This window comes from Mytilus californianus, unplaced genomic scaffold (assembly GCF_021869535.1).
Source record: "Mytilus californianus isolate M0D057914Y unplaced genomic scaffold, xbMytCali1.0.p SCAF_28, whole genome shotgun sequence".
Taxonomy (NCBI): domain Eukaryota; kingdom Metazoa; phylum Mollusca; class Bivalvia; order Mytilida; family Mytilidae; genus Mytilus; species Mytilus californianus.
Genome location: NW_026262677.1, coordinates 1926101 through 1947158, shown reverse-complemented (window position 1 = coordinate 1947158; position 21058 = coordinate 1926101). Strand labels below are relative to the sequence as shown.

The window sequence follows — 21058 nt, the reverse complement described above, 5'->3', positions numbered from 1 at the left end:
TGTTGACAATACCAAACCATGATTTATAAGAAAAATCTTTTTGTTTTACATGAAACCCCACTAGTAACCTTACATGGCTATCTTCGTTCAAACTTTGACTAGTGAGTAGATTTTACAAATGTCAAAGTTGCTGTTTTGCATATTCCCGTTAAATCATTGTGCTAATATGGATTAGCAGGCCAAGGTTAACCGTTTCGTGCATTCTTATTACAAAAAAAAAAAACATCATGCTCCTTGTATGCAGTTGTCAATATGGACGGGTATAAGACTATTATATTTAATATTAAGGAACTCCCTTTTTGGGGGTAATCCAGGGGGCTTCGGGAGTTAGAATCCCCGTTTTTTAAGGAGGGATAGGATGAAAAATTTTGTCCTGCATTTTTTTAAGTTGTAATCTCTGTCCTGCCTTTTTATTTTTCACTCTATTCGGTCCTTTTTTTATTTTATTAGTTTATCCTTACTTTCTTTACATGAATTGTCATCCTGCCTTTTTTTTTTGCAAATTTGCTATTCAAAATAGATGCTTAATATTTGTTTCGTTATTGGAATTTCCTAAAATGTGTTTTTTTAATATCTCGAAACTTGTAGTATTTTCTTATGTTTATACTATTTCAATTTCTATTGTTATGAATAACAATGGACTGTGTTTTCGGGATGTAGAAGCAGGGGTTTCCAGAAACCCCGCTCGTCACACCCTGTGGTCAAAATCCATTGTTATTCGTAACAATAGATCTATTCAATCTACACTTGTTTCAGAAATAGAAACTATGAAGTATAACAATAGAACTGGGGTGTAAAATTAAAGATTTAACTCTAAAAAACAATCTAGTATTATAAGATCATAAAAGAGGATTTATTTTATTTAATTTGAAACAAATCAAATGCTTCTATATATATTTTTTTTTCTCTAAATTTGCTAATTATATAATCAGTATACCAAATGCAAACACAATAATAATATCATAATGGACTAAATAAATTTCGAATTATGATTTTGAAATAGTTCACAATTACGCTAATGTTTGCTACATACCTGCCACATTCTGTTCTTGTGTTTGTATATCAGGGCCGTCATCTATTACCATATCTTTGTTATCACAACCTTCCGTAAGTGGTGATTTTCCAACATCGTTAGGTTTATGTTCATCAGAAACTTTATCCAAAAGTAGGTTAACTATATCATTGTTACAACCTTTCGAGGCCCATGTAAATGAGGTTTCTCCATTCTTGTCGGTGGTGTTAATGTCAGCACCTCTCTCAATAAGACGGTCTACTACCGGCAGATATCCTCGAAAACAAGCCATCATTAGAGGTGTCATCCCATTATTGCCAGGTTTATTTATATCACAACCTTTATCTATCAGTAAGTTTACTATAACAAGGTTATCATATTGACAGGACAATGACAATGGCGTGTTGCCATCCTCGTCGGTAGTGTTAATGTCAGCACCTCTCTCAATAAAACGGTCTACTATCGGCAGATATCCTCGAAAACAAGCCATCATTAGAGGTGTCATCCCATAATTGCCAGGTTTATTTATATCACAACCTTTATCTATCAGTAAGTTTACTATAACAAGGTTATCATATTCAAAGGACAATGACAATGGCGTGTTGCCATCCTCGTCGGTAGTGTTAATGTCAGCACCTCTCTCAATAAGACGGTCTACTACCGGCAGATATCCTCGAAAACAAGCCATCATTAGAGGTGTCATCCCATAATTGCCAGGTTTATTTATATCACAACCTTTATCTATCAGTAAGTTTACTATAACAAGGTTATCATATTCAAAGGACAATGACAATGGCGTGTTGCCATCCTCGTCGGTAGTGTTAATGTCAGCACCTCTCTCAATAAGACGGGCAACTATTGACATATCTTCTAGAAAACAAGCATTCATTAGAGGTGTCCTTCCATTATTGTCAGGTTTATGTATATCACAACCTTTATCTATCAGTAAGTTTACTATATCAATTTTGCCATATTTACAGGACAATGACAATGGCGTGTTGCCATCCTCGTCGGTAGTGTTAATGTCAGCACCTCTCTCAATAAGACGGGCTACTATTGACATATGTCCTCGACAACAAGCATTCATTAGAGGTGTCCTTCCATTATTGTCAGGTTTATGTATATCACAACCTTTATCTATCAGTAAGTTTACTATAACAAGGTTATCATATTCAAAGGACAATGACAATGGCGTGTTGCCATCCTCGTCGGTAGTGTTAATGTCAGCACCTCTCTCAATAAGACGGTCTACTACCGGCAGATATCCTCGAAAACAAGCCATCATTAGAGGTGTCATCCCATTATTGCCAGGTTTATTTATATCACAACCTTTATCTATCAGTAAGTTTACTATAACAAGGTTATCATATTCACAGGACAATGACAATGGCGTGTTGCCATCCTCGTCGGTAGTGTTAATGTCAGCACCTCTCTCAATAAGACGGGCAACTATTGACATATCTTCTAGAAAACAAGCATTCATTAGAGGTGTCCTTCCATTATTGTCAGGTTTATGTATATCACAACCTTTATCTATCAGTAAGTTTACTATATCAATTTTGCCATATTTACAGGACAATGACAATGGCGTGTTGCCATCCTCGTCGGTAGTGTTAATGTCAGCACCTCTCTCAATAAGACGGGCTACTATTGATATATCTCCTTTTTGACATGCATCGAGAAGAGGGTTGTTTTCAAAATTATTATGTAGACTTATTTCACCTTTTGTATTCTGTTTTCCATGTTTACTTTTTCCTGTAGAAAAACCAGATTTAAGATTTAGATTAAGAATTGTATATTAAAGTAATATTTAACCTACCAAATATATCTTATTTGATATATCTTGGTTATAGTTCAGTTTTAAATTATGATATTTTACTGTTACAGCATTCAAAGTTTTGTATATACTGATTTAGCTTATGATTAAAAAAAGCTGATGCTTTCAGACATTTATATTGTTTTTGCTTCCCCATCGATAAGAGTCAGCAGTCTCTAGTATAATTACGTCAAAAACAAATGTAGTACAATCTTATTAAGTTAATATTTCAAAACACTTTTTATGTTTATTGTTCTTGTTAATTTGCTCATGTAGATCAGTACACTCCATGTGTTGCTTTGAATTTCATCGTCCATTTCTTGCTTAGTATTCTTATATAACTATATGGAGTCATTTCCTTTAAGAACGATAAGTTTTTCTTTTGAATAATTAACCTGGACGATACGAAGTTTCAATAAAATGTGCTTCAAGACATAAAATTAAATATTGACGTGTGTAAGGTCATTGTTATTTCATAGTGATGTACCAAATAACATTGTTAACGCAGAGTTGAATAATCGAAACACATAGTGTGAGGTTTTGTTAATTCATCGCTACAATACGGATAACGTTTAAAACAAGCCAAGCTTTATGTGAAGGATTATTAAAAGAAAACATAAGTCTACAATCTTGCTGATTTACACCGTATTGAAAGAACTATGACCAACGAATGTCTGCGTTTTTTTTGTTACATTCAATTGATGTGTTTGAGCTTTTGATTTTGCCATTTGATTAGGGACTTTCCGTTTTGAATTTTCCTCGGAGTTCGGGATTTTTGTTATTTTACTTTTTACATTCAGATTTTGTGCTCTCTTCGTGCAAGTTTTGATTTTTTTCACTATCAAATTGCAATATATCCTTATTTCTATAGAGCAGGCCCTTTACTAGATTTGCAAGGGTGAATTTACCGTATTCTCTCTTCATTTTTAAAGAAAGAACTATATTACCAGAAAAGAGATAACAATTTTTCTGCATAATTCTTGAATAAATAATCTGCTTTTCTGCGGTCGAAATTGCATTTAAACAAGAGAAAAAAAAAAAACAAAGCACCGCCTTTTAAGAAAAGTTAAAATTAGAACTTCCTTACTAAAGTGACGAATACTTTCCATGCGCCATGATAATGTTTTCTTGCTGCAGGTAATTACATTAATAATTTCGATGAAGTTGGGCAGTTATTACTAATGTGTATATTTATATTATGGGATTATATTTCTAATTCATTTTCATTTTATAACATCTTTTTTGCACTTTGCTGTTATAAAAAAAAAGTAAAATCACAAAAATACTGAACTCCGAGGAAAATTCTGAAAGGAAAATTCTAAAAGGAAAATTCTACATTTTCTTATGTAGAAATTTAACAGATAACAAATTTCTCGACCTTCAGCAGTGATTTTATTTCGCCTTATAATTGTTTTTGTGGGCGTAATACTAAACTGATCAGAAACAAATATCCAAATTTAATGTGAACGGTAATATGAGAATCAATGTCCTTCAAATCTTTTGGAAATGTAATATTTTTTGACAGTATGTAAGGAAGATAATCCATATTACACAGAACATACGTTCGGTCTTTCATTTGATCAATCCTGACACTCCTCGGTGTGCTTTACGACAGGAAAAACCTTAAAACATGCATTATCTATATATTAAACATTTATTATGTGTTTTTTGTTCCGATCATGTTTCTTAAATGTCTAAATACCGATATGCCCTTTTCGCCCGGGACCTCAAACAGACCATGTATACTAACAGAAGATTTAAACTATGAATATATGTTATCATACTCACTATCATATATCACCACTACCAATATGACTAAAATAAAAAAAAATACATTGCGTCAATGCGAAGTATGAAATGGCTGAAATGAGTGTATTTCCTTTCCATTTAATAACCCTAGCCTGAAATTCCTGGTTTATGTCTGAGTCAAAACCAACGCACGTATAAAAAGAATAACATTTAATTGCAGACTATACATTTTTTTAGTCGATTGTTGTCCATTATTTCGGATTGTCTTCATCAATAAAGGAATCAAGTGAAATCGATATAAATACACTCAAAACATGGCTATTCCGAAAATCTATGGTTATAAAACATACACTAGAGAAACATATGAAAAATTATGGAACGCAAGAGAAAAATGTCAAATTGACTTTTATCACATTGTAACAAAACATTGCATGACCATAACTATGTAGATTAGGTGTATACATATATCCAGGTTTTATCAAAATGTTGTAAACTAAAAATCTCGATAAGGCATCTTCAATGTTAAATATGTTTAAAGGACCTTTTTGACATTTATTCTTTATGTGTCGAAGAGTTAATAACACTGTTATGATTCATTGTAAACACTTTTTTTTTGTTACAAATATCATAAACTGAATCCAATTGGGATGTAACTCATACAGGCCTTAAGAAACAAATGTACCGTAACTTTTTATGTATAAAAATAAGGAGATGTGATGTGATTGCTAATGAGATGTTTATCCACTAAAGTTCAAATGCAGTGTATGTAAGCAACTATAAGCAACCGTACGGCCTTCAACGATGACAAAAAAAAAGCAAACAATACCGTATAGTCGGCTAGACAACTCCCCAACATAAAAAATATGAAACAATTCAATTGAGAAAATTAACGGCCTAATTTATACCGAAACAATTTACAAAAAAACAATATAACAGATATGATGGAGAGTTGTCTCATTGGCACTCATAGTAATATAGAGCGAGCAGTACGAGCCCCATAAAGGTGGACGTCGGACGCCGACGCCATATTTGGACCTGAAATTGGGACGCGAACCTAAGATTGGACCATGTGACTCGGACCTGGACGCCGACGCCATATAAGACCCTGAAATAGGCACGCCGACGCCATATTTGGGTCTGGACGCCAACGCCATATTTAAGTCTAGACGCCAACGCCATATTTGAACCTTAAATCGGGACGCGAACTTAGCGTTGGACCAATTGAATCTGACATCGGGATGCCGACGTCATATTTTTGCCTGGACGCGGACGCCATTTATGGCCCTGAAATCGGGACGCGAACTTAGGGTTGGACCATGTGACCCTGATATCGAGACGCCGACGCCATATTTGGGCCCAAACCCTGAACACGGACGCCGACGCCATATTTGTCCCTTAAATCGGGATGCCATACCCTATTGTTGGACCAGGCTACCCTCCAAGGTGGACACTATCAGTGACGTTACATTCTTGAAAGTGGATGCGAATTCTTATTTTCTAAACGCTAACCCTTTAAACCCAACCCCTGGATAATAAATCTGTGATAATTCTGAAAAGGAACAATTTCCACATTAACAGTGTCTTCGTCCCAGAACAAGCCTTGCATGGAAACAGTTCAGAGTAGACTTCAATAAAATTGATACCACTTAAACAAATAACCAATAAGACATGCTTATAATAACTGTAAGAATTCTCCAAGATATACTATTTATATTTAATCAGTTAATTAGATAAACTGTCAATCAATCCAGTAGGCGGTATTATGAATAGATGCACGTTTAAAGATAATTAAAACGTTTATCTTTTTTTTAGTTTTTCGATTTCTTATCTTATAAACATGACAATCGTAAAACATTCAGTATAATTGCTTTTCGATTTCTTTTAACCACTTAATTAATATCATATGGTCCTGATTAAAATGACACCCCAAATAATTAGATAAAGGGATAAAGCACACTTGGTGGTTTAGATATGATATCCTTATACGTTTTCTTTCAATATCATGTATGCAGATGTGTACTAATCTATTTCATCTAATCCTAATTAACAAACATAAGCAAATTATAGAAATATCGTCTGAGACATAAAATACTTATCTTTTTTTTAATATAATTTCCTATCTTATAAACATGACAACCGTGAAACATTCAGTATTATTGCTTTCCGACTTCTTTGAACCACTTAATTAATATCATATAGTCATGATTAAAATTTTACCCCAAATGATTAACTAAAAGCATGAAGCACGTCTGGTCATTAAAAAACATGAGATCTCTTCACAAAGTATATGTATGCAGACATATTCTATTTCAACTGTTTATAATTTACGAACATAAGAATTGTTTTTAAACAATTAACGCGAATAACTGACAGGGGATGGAGGAAATTTAAGAAACTGACTTACAGAAAAACTTTTTAAATGTTCCACTTCCAACAGATCATGACTTTTTATATCATTTTAGTATATAAAATAGGGAATTTACTATATTTGAGAGGAGTATAGAGATAAAAGGTTACTTTAAAAATAATGACAAAAATATTACTTATATAAGTTATTTTATACATCTTTGTACTTACAATTATTTAAGGAACATAGGTAATTGATTATAAATAATTTAAAGTCTTAATTAAACCACACGTGTTTATCTTTTTATATCTGCCTACCGTGAATGATATTTTAATAGTCCCAAGAGACTAATCCTTTACCCAAACGCGTCCATATGAAAGATAAGTGCGTCAGAAAGGCAATTAGTGTTTCAGGATTAGTTTTTATATTTCATGAGGAAAATATTTAACCTAATGACTGAAAATTTGTTAAAGGTAGAAAAATCCATATGAAAGGATAACAAAGATACATAATAGTAATAAAAAAAAGAGGAGTTGTGTCTCAATATTGTTCTCCGGCATTCCATACTTTGTATTTATTATATGTTCAAGTTTATTTTTATATTCATGTAGTTTGCAATAATATTAGACGTGTATATTATTTGACATATATATTTGAAATGCCCGCAGTCGTAATTATCTTCAAAAATGCATGCGTATTGTATTTGATCAATCTATATTTGTATACAGTGTGTTGAAGGGGTTTACAGATAGAATAGAAAATAATGGTAAAAAAAGAAAAAAAAACAACAAAGAATAGAGAATAATGGGCATTTTTTTTTTATTTATTAAAGAACAGAGAAATATGGACAAAAATCATAAAGAAAAGAGAAATATGCGAGGCAAAAATATAAAGAATACAGAAATATGGAGTTCGCAATTAAAATAATAGAGAAATATAGGGTTCAAAAATATAAAGAATAGAGAAATTTGGGATGCAAAACTATAAAGAAAAGAGGGACTGGTTTCAGTCGGTCTAAACTGGTTTAAACCGGTTTCATATAAATCATAAATAATACTATAGCTTATCGCTTATTTAAACCATAAAAAACAATCAAAACGCTTTAAATTGATACTTGACTATAAAAGCATTGAACATTCCAAACAATTGCCAGACGATATTTAAAGGTACAAAGTCACGCAGGATAATTTTTAATAGAATTAACGTGAGGTGAGCGGGAATAGTTTTTTCCGCATTTAATTCATCGTGAGACAATTTTGGAAAATGGAAACGAATCTATACTACGCTGAAGACGATATTATCAAAAGAGAATTGAAGAAGTTACATTCGCCCTCGCAAATGTGCATATGGGCCCAAGAACAACATCTGTCGTCGCATCCCTTAATATCTGCACGACTTCGTTTAACATGTGATCTATGCGACAAAAGTTTCAACCGACAAGCAAAACTTTTATCTCATGAACAAACCAAACATCAAAGTATCCGGTATCCGTGTACAAAGTGTCACAAAACGTTCGCTCAGAGCTATAAAAAACGCAAACACGAAAATCAGTGCTGAGGCAGCCCCAGTGTTTTGCCGATATATGAATGTATGATTTGTTCCAAGTGTTGTGTCACGGCTAACGGATTACGTCAACATCAACAATACAGTCACAGTCCCAACACTCAATCATTAAAAAGACCGACACAAGTATCCATGGAGCAACCAGCCACCAAGAAACCACGCACCAATCCCTCGAAGCCATCCGTTCAGCGTGTTCATTGTCGCCGTTGTAATGAGTCATTCAACAACAAACGGGACTTATACCTTCACGGCATGCAACGACACTATCAGATCGGACAGGGTACACAAGTGCAAGCGTCCCCTTATGGACAGGGCCCTTATCCTTGGGATATAGAAGGAGGTGAAAACGACCTAGCTTTAAAAGAAGTGTACGAGGCCAACGCTCCTTTAATATTGAAAAATCATCGAGAAGGTCCCATTCATTCCGTATATAACATACTGCTGACGAATGACGTCGACATGCACCAACTCATGCTAGCTGCCGACAGTATATACCAGCGACAACAACACGTCTTCAAGCTTACCATGACATCTGGCGTCATTTTAATTCACAAAGAAGAAAAGCACTACAGGTTTTTTAAACCCTACGAAAACGATTCCGTCTTTCATGAGCCCCTGTTTATTTCAAAGAGAGGTGATCTCGATAAATTACGGCGGAAACTCACGGACTTAAATCTGCGGGAATACCTGATGAAACAGAGACCCGAAACCAAATGGAAACCTTTTCTAGTGACCAATTCACTATTTGTAATCGACACCACCAATTATACGTTAGGAAAAGGAGAAACGTCCCTGCCCGACTACATTATACAAAATAAAGGCAACAGTAGTATACCGCTGTTCGAAATTCATAAATCGATTGAGGAAAAAACAAATCCGGGTTACAAACTAAAACTGAGGGAATAACATCAAATATAAGAGGAGAACTACGACACAACAGAAACACAACATTAAAATGTATTACACACAGAAACGAACTATAATATAACAATGGCCATTTTCCTGACTTGGTACAGGACATTTTAAGAAAAAACGGTGGGTTGAACCTGGTTTTGTAGCTAGCCAAACCTAAAAGACAAAAGACTAGTATACACGCTCTCGTGAAAGACAAAAAACATTCTAAGCCATTTACGGATAAACTGTGCGCTTTCCAATGCTTGGCGTAACACAGAGGTCAATCCATCACTAACTTAGAACGCAATGTGCAGCATTATTTTCAACAATGGAATGAGTACCAGGAACGACCAAATGAAAGCACATACGAAGCAAATATGTTTCCCGGATTACAGTTATATCAAATTCCAGAATTTGAATCCTGTTTTCAAGTGAATATAAACGTCTATGAATTAAAGGAAGTCGATACGGTTTTTTTGCGTGTACTAGTCTCTCTGTCGTTTTAAAGAGACAATGTATTTAAATATGTACGAACACCACCTCTCTTACATTAAAGAGTTTGAGAATTACGTTAAAAAATATCAATGCCAAACATGCGAACGTCACTTTAATCATCACTTCAATCTTCACCGACACCAGCGCACGTGTACCAATCAAACGAAGTACATATACCCTGGTGGATTTATTAAAGCTCAACAAAACATTTTCGAAAAATTGGAAGAATGTGACATTCAAGTTCCCCCCGAAAGATCAAACATTTCCGTGGTTCATCGTCTTTGATTTCGAGGCTATACTGCAAAAACTTCACGATTCGACTTCCGGCAAAATACAGTATAATACTAAACATGTACCAATCTCCGTATCTCTCTGTAGCAACGTACCAGGGCATACCAATCCGATGTGTTTCGTTGACAAAAACCTCGATATTTTATTAAACTCGATGTTTAATGCAATGTTTGAGATATATGAAACTGTTATTGAACTGTCCGAAATCAAATAGGGTTGGGTTAAACAGTAACTGAATAAAACCATACAGCGCTGGAGTGAAGAAGGAAATTTTAACCACGACGAAGATGAATGCATTGATGGAGACGATGAAGAAAATCAACCACCAAAGACGATCAAAGCATTTTCAATGGACATAAAATCATGGAAAAGCAACTGAAATCCCTATATGGACAGTTAGAAGGATATATGACGCAGATTCCAGTATTAGGATTTAATTCGGGGAAATACGATTCAAATTTCATCAAACAAAAACTCGCTATGTTTCTAGACATGCATGTAGAAGAAGATCGTCCGTTTGTCGTTTAAAAGAACAACACGTATGCCTGTATATCCTCTAAATATTTCAAATTTCTCGACGTGATGCAATTTTTAGCATCAGGAACGTCAAGAAAACGAATGGTTTGATGATTCCGAAAAATTAAATCATCCCGAATTACCACCGCATGAAGCTTTTTACAGTTCCCTGAAACAAACTAACATTTCACAGGAAGATTATCAATTTTGTGTAAACGTTTGGCGAGAGAATAATATGTCAAATTCGAAGATTTCTTAGTATGGTAAAACAATCTTGACGTCGGACCCTTCGTTACGGCAGTAGAACGTCTTCAGACATTCTATTTCAAGAAGAACATTGACATTTTCAAGACTGCTATATCCGTCCCTGGATCGCCCGACGCATGCTCTTTCAAACAGCCAAGGAAGCGGGTGCCAATTTTGCCTTATTTGATAAGCAAAACAAAGATCTTTATAAATTTCAAAGACAATATCATTGGCTGGCGGGCTGAGCATCATTTTCAAGGTTGGTGAAACACGTATTCGAGGGGGAGATAAGATCTGTCAAAAAGTGATTGGATTGGATGCAAATGCTTTGTATTTAGAAGCCATCGGAAAACCAATGCCAGTTGGTCCTTTTATTAGACGGAGGAGCGACAAAAACTCTAGTCCTGAATGTAGAGATCAATTTATGATGGATTATCACTGGATGAATTATCTGATTACCTCTGGTCAAGCAAGCATACACCACAAATTAAATCACGGATCAGAGAAGCGGGTTTGCAAATGCTTGGTGCACGGTTGGGACTCTAGTACCAACACAATATACCAATTCCACGGATGATATTTTCACGGGCACCAGTGTGACGTCACAGCCAACATAAAAGATCAAAGAAGGAACGAAGAACGAGAGCACAAATTAAAGAAGACTTTTTGATAACACAAGCTATTTGAAATCTCAAGGATACAACGTCGTTGAAATGTGGGAATGTGACTTCCAAAAACTTCACAAAAATCCACTAGGTCATGCTATCATCACCAAAGGATGTCCTACCTTTTATAGAAAACATCCGGGAAGAGTCAACAAAACCCAAATATTAAATGCCGTTCGAAGAGGAGATTTATTTGGAATGTGTCAGGTGGATATATGTGTTCCAGAAGAATGGGCCGATGAATTTAAAGGAAAGAGTAATATGACACCACACGACTATTTTGCAGAAATGTCCCCTCTGTTTTGTAACACGGAAATCCCTTTTGACTCGTTTGGACAACACATGCAAGAACACGTTGAAAAACATAATTTATCAAAGAAACCTCGCAGACTTTTGGTAGGTGAAATGAAAGCAACAGAGATATTGATTGCAACTCCTCTTTTAAAGTGGTACATTTTACATGGAATGAAAGTTACAAAAATACACGAGGTCGTGGAATTTCAAGCTTAAGCCTGCTTTAGGAGTTTTGTACAGGAAGTTATAGTGAAGCACGCAGACAAGGAGATCAAAATCCAGATATTACCATTATCGGAGAAACGAGAAAACTAATAGGAAATTCTGGTTATGGTTCATTGATTATGGATAAGACACGTCATCGTAGCATCAAGTATGTGCAAGGTGAAACATCAACTTGTTTATTGGTCAATAAAGCACAGTTTCGGAAGTTAGAATGTATCAATGAAGAAACAGACTACTATGAAGTGGAGCTGTCAAAAGATAAAATACAGTTAGATCTGCCCATTCAGCTTGGATACGCCAAACTTAGAATGCTCGAATTTTATTATGAATTTATGGATGTTTACATCGATCGAAGTCAATTCGAACTAATGGAAACTGACACCGATTCGATATATACGGCCATTTCCGGTTCCTGTTTAAGTGACGTTATAAAACCAAGTATGAAAGAAAAGTACCAACAAGGTCTAACTAGGTTCTGTGATCGTCAAGACGTGGTAGCCGACAACTCTGTTCACTGGTTTCCGAGAACCTGTTGTGACATGCACGCAAATATGATAAAAGAACACCTGGACTTTTCAAGCTAGAGTTTGAGGGAGACGAAACGATTGGTTTATGTTCTAAAAGTTACATTGTATCTAACCCCGAAGAAAGTAGAGAGGAAAACAGAGTGAAATTGAGTTGTAAAGGAGTGAATAAGAATACAATCGTTAATCCGCTAGATATGTTTTGCTCCGTGTTACAAACAGGACAGACAAAATCATCTATTAATCGCGGATTCCGACCAAAAACAATACCATCTTCACGTATCGGCAAGAGAAGATAGGCTTGAACTTTTTTTTTACATCAAACGGAAAGTACGGGCGGACGGCATACATACCGATCCATTAGACATTACACTTTGTCCGGTCACCAAGGAGGAGGAGCATCAGAAGGAGGAGGAAACACATTAACGATCAGTTTGTGTATATAAGTAGCGATTTGTTAAAAAGATTTCATTTGGATATGACTGAGGAAATTCAGAAGCGTCTAGAACGTCACTTGCTAAATATACAGCACATTAAACGTATGATAATAAACCTAGAGAAAACAAGAAAAAACGTAAAAGAAATAATCAAGTTGATAGCGACATTAAACTTGAGCGAGAAACGTTGAATATATATATCTATATGACAGAAACCAACAGAATGTTAGAACAACACATAAGAGAAGCTTTAATCCGCACAAAAATGTGGAACATGATGCTAAACACCATTGAAACTCCCGATCAGTATCGTCGAATAATTATCAGTATTTTCGAAGACGGCAAAAACAAACCAAGGGCGATGATTAATTTTGGATCTGTTCACCAAAGACTTGTGCGAGCCATGGCCAGACCGAGCATTGATTTTTACTACAGAATATGATCGTTGTAAAAAGGAATTCATCGACACGTGATATAAATGATTTTTTTTCTCTGACCAATGAACGTGATTCTTTTCGGACCAATGAAAATGCAGTACTTTTACAAACTACTATAAAGGGATCGTTCCTAGTATGTAGATTTTTTGATAGACATACATTCAAGATGTTCGCATTAGGCCGTCAACGCTATATTGAGATAAAAGAATGGAATGGGGTAAAGACGATAGATATACGGATTTGGCAGAATGATACAAGACCTACCAGAGAAGGAATAAACCTACCCTTGCTGCGGTGGCAGAGCATTTGTGATAACCTCCAGAATATCAACAACGCAATACAGCATCTAAAGCAGGGAGATAAAGTCAACCTCCGTCTTTATATAGGGAAGGATGCTTTTGTCTGCGTCAATTCGGACTATCCATGCATAAACATTCGTCAGTTTTGGTATCTACCTAATGAATCAATCGTGAAACCAACAAAGAAAGGAATCACTTTTTAGTCTGCTGGAATTGAAGAAATTAATTGATGTGATACCAGAAATAGTGAAAGCCGTACCAGAAGTGAAAACAATGATTCCCTGTTGGCAAATGCACGACAATCAGGAGGGCTTATGGAATTGTAATGAATGTTTCGGCCATTGTCCTGAATATCTAAATAGTCTGTAAATGACGATAGGGAATACATGTATGTATGTTTAAGATGATGATGTATGAATCTATATATTAAAAAAAAACTTTAACTCCGCCTAACATCTTTATGTTAGACAGTCTCAAGCCTGCGAAGGAGGAGAGGAGGTTAGTAAAGAATAAGTAGAACATCATCACAGACATGTATATTTTGGATTAGTCATTTGAGTTTTAAATAAGGTTTTTACCGACCCAAATGTTTAGCGTACTGGAAAAATGATCATCAGTCTATGTCATTTACATATCTTTTTTAGCCTTCAGAATTTCTTAAACAATCATTTTTTTAGGTAGTGAAATTTTAACATATTCTTTTTTAAGGGTGTTGGAATTCCATGTTGGTCAAATTTAAGGGTGTTTAATTTTCATCGCGAAATACCCTGTGCGAGGAAGAAAAATGAATCGGACGCATTTACCTTGAGCTATCATTTTATACATTTGCTTTTTCGGGCTATGAAAAGTATATTCAATGCAGTTTTAGATGATTTAAAATTAAATTAATAGGGGAAAAACTGCTTGGTGTTTATTATTTACATTACTTTTTTTAGCTTATCAAATATTTCTAATTGGCCAATTTCGGGGTGCATACTATTTCGAATCATTATTTTTAGGGTGTTGAAATTCCAAGTTGGTCAAATTTAAGGGTGTTTAATTTTCAACGCGAAATACCCTGTACGAGAAAGAAAAATGAATCGGACGCATTTTCCTTGAGCTATCATTTTATACATTTGCTTTTTCGGGCTACGAAAAGTATACTCAATGCAGTTTTAGATGACTTAGAATTCAATAAATAAGGGAAAAACTGCTTGGTCTCTATTATTTATATTACTTTTTAGGTTATCAAATATTTCTATTATCCCTATTTTTAGGGTGCATACCATTTCGAATCATTATATTTTTAGGGTGTTGAAAGTCAATGTCATTGGTTCATAGTGACTTTTTCCCAGAAAGTATCCAATGATTCCCTTGATGTGTTCTATATAAAGATAAGTAACGGGGTTGTTTCATTCATTTTTGATTAGAATTTCTTCACGAACACATCGAATAAGTAAACACGAGACCAATTTACATGCAACTAACTAACGTGGTGGTTCAAGGCGAGTTGAGTTGTTTTATCAATCTGCGGGATCTGCTTCTAAAACTAGTAAACGTTCGTTACAATCCCCGATCTTTTTCCGCGCTTATATGGCAGCAAAGGAAAATTGGAGGGAACTGTTTGTTATTCAGTAATGGAAAAGGGAAAAGTTCGTCTTTATTAAAAGGACGCCGTAGACTCCGTCAATATGCGCGAGTGTTACAGAAACTAGGTTATGAGATAAAACTGAAGAACGTTCGAGTGATCACTGCATCGGCTGTTCATATAATAGATTGACCGATTAATCCACTACATTTGCCTCGGGAGTTTAGCTATGAACCCGAACTTTTTCCTGCAATAATGCTTCGTCGACAAGGTATTCACTATCTTTGTCGTTTATCGGGGATATTGCTAATTACGGGTATTCGAAATGAACGGGACTTTGAGAAGGTATATTCAGTGATTATGGAAATTGAACTTATAAGAGAGGCTAATTTATGTGAACGGTAAGCGATGGATATGGATAGAATATATTGTCGTTTGTTGTTTGCACAAAAACGTTGCGAGGTATTTTCTATTCTGTTGTGCATTCAGAATGATAACACCCGATTGCGTTGTTATATGGACGTTAAAGAGCTTGACACATGGAAACACGAGATGATTTCATGGTTTTGTGAGAAAAGCTAATAAGAGGAAACTTCAAGCAGGAAAATAATAACGATGACATATAAAGACTACTTGGAGAAAATATATTACAACCCCAACACCCAGGATCTTTGTCAGGTGTGAATAAAGTATATAAGGCAGTGCGGAAAGAAGGAAAGTATGTTTTAGGGAAAACTAAAATTAGAAAATGGCTGGAAGCTCAAGAAACGTTTGGTCTTCATCGCCAAAGGAATAGAAAATTTCCTCGTGCTCAAGTAATCTCACCATATATCGACTACCAGTGGGACGTTGACACTGCTGTGTTAAAAACGTACACTAAAGTCAATGATGGGTATGCTTACTTTGTACTAGCGATTGGTGTCTTCTCCCGATTCATATGGACAAAGGTTTTAAGGTCCACCAAAGGAGTGGAGATGCGAGATGCCTTGGAATCAGTTTTTAGAGAGGGTAGAAAGCCAACTAAATTTCGCTCTGATAAAGGTGTTGAATATAAAAACCGAGAGGTTGCAAAACTACTCCAGGAAAAAAGTATAGACCAGTTTTTCACTGAAAATGAATTAAAGGCATCATACGCTGAACGAGGTATTAAAACGATAAAGTCTAGACTCAGTCGATATATGACTAGACATCAGTCGCATCGATGGATTGATGTTTTGGCATCAGTGACACAAAGTTATAATGCTACGGTTCATCGATCATTAAAGATGGCTCCAAAAAATGTGACTAAAAAAGATGAAATTAGGTTATGGAAAATGCAATCTAGAACTCAAAGAAAGAAAAAAGTCTCCAAAACGACACCTTGGTATGCCTTTCATCTGGGTGAGACAGTCAGAATTTCAAAATTACGTTACGTGTTTGATCGTGAGTATGACGAGCGTTGGACGATGGAGTATTTTATAGTTGCTAGCAGAGGAAAAAGACAAGGACTCCCCTATTTCGTCCTGATGGATACGATGGGTTTTGTTATTCAGGGGACATTCCAAAGTGGGGAACTGAGTAAAGTTTCCATAACAGATGATACCGTTTATCGTATAGAAAGAGTATTGCGTAAGAGAAAAGGCAATGTGTATGTGAAATGGATGGGGTGGCCAGACAAGTTTAATTCGTGGATACCTCAAACTATGCTGAAAAACTATAAGAACCCTTAAAACGAAAACAAAAAGTACACATGTAAGAAGACTACTATGGATATTTTTTACGTACATCTATACTGCTGGGATTCGATAACAACGCATGTGAATAATCATGCAGGAAAGTTTGTGATTGATTTGCCAAAATCCTTTTTGTTTGATGGTCATTGGGAATGTGCTATAACAGAAATCAACTTCAAGTCAGATTTTGACCGCCCTACGGAACGTATTTATGTTTGCTGCGATCTCATAGAGCAGCCCTACGTGCGAAATACAACACTAGGTGTTTTACGTTCTGTACCTATTCAAGACGATGAGCAAAAGGATTTAGTCTTTAATCAATTGTTCTATATGAAAATCTATCGACAGGACATGAATCGTATTCAGATTTTTATCGAAGAGACGAAGAGCTCAATCCCTGTCGGTTTAAATCGGGAGGTTTATACTGCACACTTCATTTCCGAAAGAGATGGGTTCGATAGAAGTCTATGACTATAACAAACGACGATGGATCCCATACGTACATGATTATAAAAAATGGGAACAACATTTTGCAGAAGTGACAGATTGAATAGTTCACCCGGATTATAAAGGGCGATACATCGTGGGTAGAGGCTCTAGGTTTAGATCATTATCAGATAATATAGACGTTAACATGGTGAGTCCTGTAGCACAGTCCTTGGAGATGGCTTAATCTGAATTGAAAAGAGAAAGACAAAAAGCTATGAGAGAGGGTGAAAAAACCTAGAACGGGGTATAATCAGCTTGAAACCTAATGCGAAATAGAACTCTCTGGAAGAATGATGAATCAACTTGAGGAGAACCATAGTGATGAGCTTTCTATTTTTACACCACCTCCGAGTAATACCGCAATACAGAGGAGGGAGTTTATTGAGTATAGAGCAATCAGTTAACTGTCAAATTATGCAGATTTGGAATTTCTCATTCCACCACAGTCTGCAGGATATATGGTTTTAAAAAAAAGTACTTTGAAAGCTAAAATCCGACTAACAAATTTCAATGATATCCCCATCCTTAAAGACGACAACGTCGGGTTGGTGAATCTAGGCTCACGCTTACACTCTTTATTTTCTGAAGTGGATTGCTATCTGCAGCGTATATAGATACATTACTGTCTACCAGTGACAATGATAAAGTGGAGTTGGAATCACAACTGTTTATAAAAGATACCACTGGTCCCGATGATCCTAACGTTATAGGTGGTAGTAATAGCGGGCATTATATCAGAGGTAAATACACAAAAGAAGGTCGAATCTTAGAACTAGAGGGACCTATAAATTCAGACATTTTTCAACAAAATTAATTAATTATAAATGGCGTAAGCTTGTCTTTGAGGTTGCATCAAAGCAAGAACGCATTCCGTTTGATGTCCGACATAAGTGATGCCAGTTACAAAGTACACATAATGGATGCTAGTTTCAGGTTGTGCGTACAAAAACCTAACGCAGGAGTGTTGATGGCTCATAGTAAACTGTTAAAAGACTCCTCAGCTATTTATCCATACGTGAGCAGTAGTTTCAAGGTCGCATCGGTATCCAAGGGAGAATACAGTCATAATCAAAACAATCTCTTTATGGGAGAAGTTCCGTCGCAATTAATTGTGGTCCTCGTCAGCAGTGCAGCCTATGAAGAAGATTATCAGAGGTCACCATTTCATTTTCCACCGTTTGATTGTAATTTCATAGCTCTATACGTAGACGGGCAGTCGTATCCGGCAAAGCCCCTGCAACCTAATTTCCACGCTCGGAACGTGGTGGAAGCATATAGGACCTTGACTTCGATACGAAAGAAATGAAGTTTGTGACATAAAGTACAGGTCTGAGAGTACTCGTAGTTATTGACAGCTATTTCAAAGAAACAACTAATACAAAAAATCATGTATCTAAGATATGTCCACTGGCAAATATTTATCGCTGTTAATAATACGTACAAAATATTAAAAAACGAGCACTGAGAGCGTCTAAATATCCTTTCCCAAATAATAATGCATATACTACATTTGGACGATCTTCCTGAATATGCATGCCATATTTGCCTTATAAGCAACCAACAATCAATCAATCAATAGATATTACATTTCGACGACGTATTACAAATAATGTTTGGTCTAAGACTCTTTTTGAACTTGTATAAACTCCAGTATCTTTATGTATGTGAAGTTGGCGGCTAGTGTGGGAGTTGACAATTTTCAAAATTCCTTTAATAAAACGACCTTACAGTATCATAATTGTATAACTATTTCTTGAAATGTATAAAAGATAAAGTGTTTCGTGCTCCATAATGTTCTGTTTGAGAAAGCTTCATATATCTTTTTTAAATACAGGTGTGAAATTCGGTCGAAAACAACTGACACGTTAGCAATTTTACTATTTTATTAAAAAATAATTAACAGGCATGGACAATTATTAACACAAAGGAGCAGCACATATTCTTTAGGTTGTCTGCTTTAAAACATAAAAACATAAAAACAGATTGAATTTCAACTACTTTATCTTATGTTTTTTCTCAAAATCCTTAAGTTTTGAAATCTCCCAATTTTCCATTTATTTGCCAATCAACTACTTACATTGGTTGCTCTGGGTTTTTCGGTCCGATGATTGATTTGCAACTCAAGAGATCGTTTCTATGTTATTTTTCTGCTTTGACAGTTAAAAACAGTTATTGTTGGTGCTTGCCTTTAAATCAGGTGTACAGTTATAAGTCCTTAAGTCAATACAAGATGAGCATAACGCTTGTTGATTTCGGTTGATCGAATGTTTTAAAGTCAGATTAATTAGACATATTTGAATATGTCAATAATTATCAGATGTAGATATAAGAAGATGTGGTATGAGTGCCAATAAGACAACTCTCCATCCAAGTCAAAATTTATAAAAGTAAACCATTATAGGTCACAGTACGGTCTTCAACACGGAGCCTTGGCTCACACCGAGCAGTAAGCTATAACGGGCCCCAAAAATTACTAGTGTAAAACCATTCAAACGGGAAAACCAACGGTCTAATCTATATAAAAAACGAGAAACGAGAAACACTTATGAACCACATCAACAAACGACAACTACTGAACATCAGATTCCTGACTTAGGACAGGTGCAAACAAATGCAGCGGGTTTAAACGTTTTAATGGTACCAAACCATCACCCTTTTTCTAAAACAATAGTGTAACATCACAACATAGAAAGACACACTATAAAATATCAACTGAAATAGCTTAACGCAATCAAAGGACATATTAACACCATTGAACATACACTGGACAAATAAATTTGACCTATGAAACAATGTAAATACAAAATAGATAAACTAAGGGAAGAATAATAAAAGTAACATGTTATATCGGTATGAAATGTTAAACAATTAAAGAAAAACAATATGCTCGAACAAAAATATCAGCCATTTGCAATAACTTTAAACACAGGTAAATGAAAATAATTTTGTTGTTAGGTATACGTGTACAGTTCCAATAGAGAAAGGGAATATTTTTACAAAATAAATAATTTTGATGTTCATAGTACGAAGTGAAAATTTATATTAATATCAAACACTTATCAAAGCTGGTATATAGACCAGATATAACCCTGAATAAAATTAAATAACAAAAAAGCAATACAATTAGTATCAACAGGTCAAATAAACAAGAAAGTACGATTTGAGAGTACTCGCAGTTACTGACAGCTAGTTAAAAGCCAAAACAATTAATAATAAAAAAATCATGCATCAGAGACTAAAACACATCCCAGGGATTTAGTATTTTAACGTCATGGACAGTCAAAGAAGACATGACTAGTGCAATGCCAAAAATAAATGTATCAACAGACAGTAGGATAGTTAGGAGTTTAACCTCTTTATAGATCAAAACGAACGTGGGTGTGTCTTTATACATCCCGTTTGAAAAGAATACAAATTTAGTTATGTTTCAATTTGCTGATGACAAAATCGATATTAGTGCCAATGTAAACTATATTTAAA

At 35.2% G+C, this 21058-nt stretch overlaps 1 protein-coding gene across 1 annotated transcript in view; it reads right to left on the bottom strand.

The window, feature by feature from the left end:
• LOC127732793 (putative ankyrin repeat protein RF_0381) overlaps positions 1 to 21058 on the bottom strand; it is a 101378-nt gene that overhangs the window by 7549 nt on the left and 72771 nt on the right. Inside the window, exons 8-9 of the mRNA XM_052241970.1 lie at positions 4617 to 4643; positions 1034 to 2767 (exon numbers count right to left, since the gene is read on the bottom strand). Coding sequence (XP_052097930.1) covers positions 1034 to 2767; positions 4617 to 4643 — 1761 coding nt within the window. The remainder of the gene's footprint in view (positions 1 to 1033; positions 2768 to 4616; positions 4644 to 21058) is intronic.